The 6,000-nt window shown below is 47.5% G+C and overlaps 1 protein-coding gene across 7 annotated transcripts in view; it reads left to right on the top strand.

Moving 5' to 3' along the window:
• The window catches only part of TMEM40 (transmembrane protein 40), a 37,655-nt gene extending 33,327 nt beyond the window's left edge, over window positions 1-4,328 (top strand). For all 7 annotated transcript variants that reach the window (XM_060161121.1, XM_060161126.1, XM_060161120.1 and 4 more), the window contains one exon: window positions 3,788-4,328. In XM_060161121.1, the coding sequence (XP_060017104.1) occupies window positions 3,788-3,858 (71 nt within the window). In that variant the 3' untranslated portion in view covers window positions 3,859-4,328. The remainder of the gene's footprint in view (window positions 1-3,787) is intronic.
• The last annotated feature ends 1,672 nt before the right edge of the window (window positions 4,329-6,000 follow it).

The raw sequence follows: 6,000 nt of genomic DNA on the forward strand, positions 1-6,000 counted from the left end.
TTGTGAAGAAGATCTGGAGCTGTTAGGTATTCTCAGCTCAACAAATACCAAAGAAGTGAGATAAGAGCACAAAAAAATCCATCGCAAACTCGGGTTGTGTTAATGGAGGTATAGAGTCTAGACTGAAGGAGGTGATAGTAGGTTCTCTCTTGTACACAGCCAGACCACGCCAGTAGAATATGTTCTAGATTCATATATCAAGAGTGACAGTGACAAACTAGAGAATACACAGAAGAAGAAACTAGAATGGGGTTGTAAAGAATAATAGAAGAAGTGACAACTCTTTGACTTGCCGAAGAAAAAAATGGGGACCTTTTCTGAGCTCGTGGACTCTGAAAGACACTTTCTCAAGTGTCTGTGATTGTCCAGGTCCGTTATGTGGTTTAATTCTCACAACAGCCTTGAGATGTGTACATCATCCTCCTTTTGCAGATGGAGAAACAGAGACTCGAGGAGTTGTAGTAACTTGTCAAGTTCCCACAGCAAGTCAGTGACAGAGCTGTGAGTGGAACCCAAGCCTGTGTTCTCCTGACAGAGCTTGGCTAGTGCAGTCCCCCACCCCAGGCAGAGCATCCCTGAGGCAGCTGCAGTTTATTCCCAGTATTTCCCAGATTTGGGAGTTCTCAGACTTACAGAATTGTTTTTTAATTTTTTTTAAATTCATTTTTTTTATTTTTGGCTGGCATTGGGTCTTCGTTGCTGTGCACAGGCTTTCTCTAGTTGCGGTAGGCGGGCTTCTCATTGCGGTGGCTTCTCTTGTTACGGAGCACGGGCTTTAGGCATGCGGGCTTCAGTAGTTGTGGCACACGGGCTCAGTAGTTGTGGCTTGCGGGCCTAGTTGCTCCGCAGCATGTGGAATCTTCCCAGACCAGGGCTCGAACCCGTGTCCCCTGCATTGGCAGGCGGATTCTTAACCACTGCGCCACCAGGGGAGTCCCCCAGAATATCTTTATAAAGTGAGAAAAGGAGGGCTGCCAACTCCTTATCTTGCCAATTAAGGAAATAAAAATAGCAAAAAACATCAACTGTCAGCATCATTTTATAACAGAAAGGATAGTCCTGCATCAAAAAAGCAGGGAAATTGTCATCAGAAACAATGGGGCTTAAAATGAAAAATGAAGCTTTATGGAAATCTCACTATGTGTCCTTTGCCCTCAAGTCACTGTGGTCTGGTGAAAATTTTATCATTTGGAAACCGTGAGACTAAAGAACTCCTCAGGACTTTTACATTCTCTCATTTTGGGGGTTTTCCAACTCAGCTCCCACACCTCAAGGGATGAAAGGCTTGCTACCTCCCAAAGCGCCTTGTACTGCAAGAATTTTTCTGCTCTGTGCTAAGACGCCTCTGTCAATGAAGCTTAAGGCCTTCTTTCAACAGAACAAATGACCCACGAGTAGGGAATGTTCCTGATAGTCATGGCTATGTTATCTCAACATTCGGCTCTCAGCTCAGCCCTGACAGCAGCACCTGGGGCCCAGCCCTCCAACTTTGTCCCTCGTTTTCAAGATTGTTTTGGCTGTTCTGGGTCCCTTGCATTTCCACACAAGTTTTAGGATCAGCTTGTCCACTTCTGCGAAGAAGCCGGTGGGAGCTCTGCTGGGATTGCATTGCACCTGAATATCAGTGTGAAGAGGATTGTGCTTCTTCTTAGTGATGTATTACCTCCTTTTACATTTTGTTAGAAAAAAAATTGCCCCAAATCCCAGAACCAAAATCCACCACAGATGGTATTTTGGTGTGTTTCCTGTGAGTCTTTTTATTGCATAAGTTCATTTATTTTTATTTTGGGCCCTTTTCTCTTTCATATATAATAAGCATTTTTCCGTTCCTACATACTCTCCCTAAGCATCATTTCTGGCCACTGGGTATTTCATGCTTTACAGAATAATCCGTCTATACTTAGAAGATAATATCCGCAGCTAACATTTGTTCAGTACTTGTTCTGTGCTGGATGTGGAGCCAAGCACTCTGCATACACCGTGTCGTTTCATCCTCATCACAACCCTGAGAGGTAGCACCTGTCCACGGTCCCCATTGTACAGACAGGAAAACTAAGACACGGAAAGTTAGTTTCTGAGGTTTGGATTTCAAGCACTTGTGTATAACTTACTTTCCTCAAAAGGGAGCCTGGAGTGCACAGATAAGATATTTATCAAATGGACAAACAGCATGCAAGGTTTCACAATAGAAACATGAACTTGCTGACTTGAGGGCAGTGTGGTTAGCTTTCCCTGTCCCAGCCTCAGTTTCCTCATCTGTACAATGGGGATCACAGCAGCGCCCACCTCACAGTGTGTGGTGAGGGTTATGTGAGATGATTGCATTTCCGGCACAGAGTAGAGGTACTTGATTTGGGCAGAGGCACATATTAAGGCCCTCGGGGGCAGGCAGGCAAACTCAGCCCGGTGTAGAACAGTGTGGAGCAGGGAAGAGAGGGGGCCGAGGGAGCCGATACCTGACCTAAGGGTGACTGCCTGTGAAGACGTGAGTTCGAACTGCTGCTGGTATCCTTGGGCTTTCTGGGCCCAGGTGTCAAAGGAGGGGCTCAGGTGGGTCAGGTTGTAGGGGCCCCTCATGCACTGGGAGAGAAAGACCCCCACGTCCAGATCTCAGTGGAGGGTCTGCCTGCCCTAGTGTGCTGCCTCCCTGGGGCCCCAGCCCCCAGCACTGCCCTTGGAACCCCTCACTGCTTCTCTGCCGAGCTACAGCTCAAGGCCAGTGCCAGTGGGGTCTGGTTACACCTCAGGCGTCAGGCAGATTCCTGGAGCCCCAGTCCAACAAGTGGTCTAAAAATAAAGCATTGAATCCTGAGTCCAGGAAGGCAGGGTTGCAAAGCGGGGCGGTGGAGCAGGGCTTGGATGGGCTGGGCTTCTATCTCTGCTTGCCCTGGACACTGTGCACTGGGTTTCTGCTGTGACCACAGCAGAGGAGGACACGGGTATGAGGGTATTTCGAGGCCATCCAAGCCAGCTTGCACTGGGAGGAAAAGAGGGAAGCCCAGCAGTGCTGTGGCAGTTGTCTCCTTCTCCTGACACGGCCCCAGGAATCCTCCGTCTACTCCAGAGGACCCAGGCAGGACCAGAGACGGAGCCAGGGGATGCTGCTGACTGAGCCTGGGAAGCTGGGGAAAGTACTTGACGTGGAGGCTGAGCTTTGCGAGGAAGATGTAGGGAAGGACTTTGCAGGCAGAGGGCCCAGGGTGGGCAAAGGCATGGAGGAGTGAAAGGACAGCATGTCCGGGGGGCAACAGGTATCAGTCCAGCATGGCTGGGTAGGAGTGAGGATTAGTGGGCAAGATACCACACAGGGCAAATGGCCTGCTTCCCCCTGGAGAACCTTGAGAGCTGGGGTAAGGAGCTGGGCTTTAGCCTGAGGACAGTGGGGAGTGATGGAAGGTGTTTGAGCAGAGGAGTGGCATGGTGAGATTGCATTTTAGAAAGATCACTCTGGTGGCCCTGTGGGGGCCATGCGAATGAGCATGACCTCCAACTACGGGGAAGATAATGGACCAATGCTGTGCTCTGTGTGTGCCCCAAGGCCATGCTTCCCGTGGGATGCTCTTCGCCGTTGACTCAGGAGACATACTAAGCAGGCCCTTTCCTAGGAGACACAGGACTCCCCTGACTGTTGACTTCAGCTTGAGGACTCCCTGACGCCTGCTGAACTCTCCTTAGCGTATCCAGCAGACAAAACCCTTCCACCTGACCCTCCTTCCCTGTCTTCTTCCCCTGGGGCTAGATTTGCATCATCCCAGCCTTCCCCTCCCTCCCTTTTTCTCTCCCATAGGTGTTTTCCCTAAGGACATCCTTCCATATTTCACCTCATCCTGTGCTAGCTTCTCAGAGGGCCCAGACTAATGGGATGAGACTAGAGGGGTGATAGGAGCAGAGAAGAAGGGTAAATTTGGAGACATGAAGGTCTAATCCACTGTATGGCTGGAAGTGTGCGCCCTCCGCAGCCCCCTGGCCTTTCCCCATGGCTGGTGTTCTCAACATGCAGCACGGCAGTCCTCTATGTCCATATTGGTCTTCTCAACTAGGCTCTGAGTTTGTTCGATAAATAAATGAATGAATGATTAAGCAAATGAATGAATGAATGAAGTGAAGGGAAAAAAGGAGTCTAGGATGATCCGGAGCTCCAGTTGGGGTCACTTGGTTGTAGCCAGTATTTGGTATTTGCCCGGTGTTTTTTCTGCCACTGCAATTTTCCTTTGAAGACTAAACCTCTTTTGTGCATCAGAGACTATCAAGAGTGAAAAGACAACCCGTAGGACAGAAAGTTATTGCAAGTCATCTGATAAGGGTTTAACATCCAGACTATATATATATATATATATATATATATATATATATATAAAACTCCTACAACTCAACAACAAAATAAACCACCCAATTCAAAAATGAGAGAAAAAAAAGCAACAGAATTGAATGGACATTTCTCCAAAGAAGATGTTTTTAAAATAGCCAGTAAGCACAAGAAGGCAGGTTTTCAGTGGATTGGATGAGGCCTACTCACATTAGGGAGGGCAATCTGCTTTGCTCAGTATCATTTGTCATTAGGGAAACGAAAATCAAAACTAACAATGAGATACCACTTCACACCCATTATAATGGCTATTACGTTAAAAAAAAAAAAAAAGGAAAATAACAAGTCTTGGTGAGGCTGTGGAGAAATTGAAACACTTGTGCCCTGCTGATGGGAATATAAAAAAAAATGGTGCAACCACTCTGGAAAACAGTTTATCAGTTTCTCGAAAAGTTAAACATAGAACCCAGCAATCCCACTCCTAGATATATACTCAAAAGAATTGAAAACAGGGACTCAAACAGGTATTTACACACCCATGTTCACAGCAGCATTATTCACAGCAGCTAAAATGGGGAAGCAACTCAGGTGTCCATCAACGGATGAGTGAATGGATAAACAAAATGTGCTCTACACACACAATGGAATATTGTTCAGCCATAAAAAGGAATGAAATTCTGACACCTGCTACAACATGGATGGGCCTTAAGGACACTATGTCAAGTGAAATAAACCAGTCATAAAAGGACAAATATTGTATGAGATATGAGATCCACTTATATGAGATACTGGAATAGGCAAATTCACAGAGACAAAAAGTATCACGGAAGTTACCAGAGACGGGGAGGGTGAGAGAGGCGGTTTTTGCATGATGGGTACAGAGTTTGTTTAGAGTGATGAGAAAGTTCTGGAAATGGATAGTGGTGATGATTATAAGACACTGTGAATTTAGAAATGCCACTGAATTATATATGTAAAAATGGTTAAATGGTAAATTTTATGTTATGTGTATTTTACCACCAAAACCCCCCCCACAGAAACCTGCACCTAATGGATTCTGGGAGGGTCAACCGCACACTTGCTCTGGCGGTGGGTACTGAGGGGCTTTAGCCAGTCGGCACATCCCAGTCACTGATTCAGGGCTGGGCATGTGGCAGAGGCACTGGTTGTCCCCCAGCATCTTTTCTTCCTTTTTCCTTTTCTGGGTCTCTCTGACACAGCCACAGAGGTTGTAAACCAACTAATCCAGGCTCAGCACTCAACAGAACCCGGTCACAAGGTGACGAGTCTCCCCACATGGACCCCAACCATCTCTCCCCTCCTTTTGTGCATGTGCTGCTTCTGCCATTGGGGGGTGGGGTGGGGGGGGTCTGTTTCCTCAACCCCTGACTCTCAGATGGAATTGTGACTTACCTTGACCAATGGAAGGGAGCAGAAGTGACATGTGACTAACCCAGGCCAAACCTTTAAAAGGCCTGGCAGCTTCTGCTTTTCCTAGTGGAATTCAGGCTCCCTGTAAGAAATCTGACTGTCCTAAGCCCTCCTGCAGTGAGAAAGCCCAAGCTGGCCATTGGGGGAGGCCAGGCAGAGAGAGGCAGAGAGAGGCAGAGAGAGGCAGAGAGAGAGAGAGAGGCAGAGAGAGGCAGAGAGAGGCAGAGAGAGGCAGAGAGAGAGAGAGAGGCAGAGAGAGAGAG

Source organism: Lagenorhynchus albirostris, chromosome 10, assembly GCF_949774975.1.
Source record: "Lagenorhynchus albirostris chromosome 10, mLagAlb1.1, whole genome shotgun sequence".
NCBI classification, from domain to species: Eukaryota; Metazoa; Chordata; class Mammalia; order Artiodactyla; family Delphinidae; genus Lagenorhynchus; species Lagenorhynchus albirostris.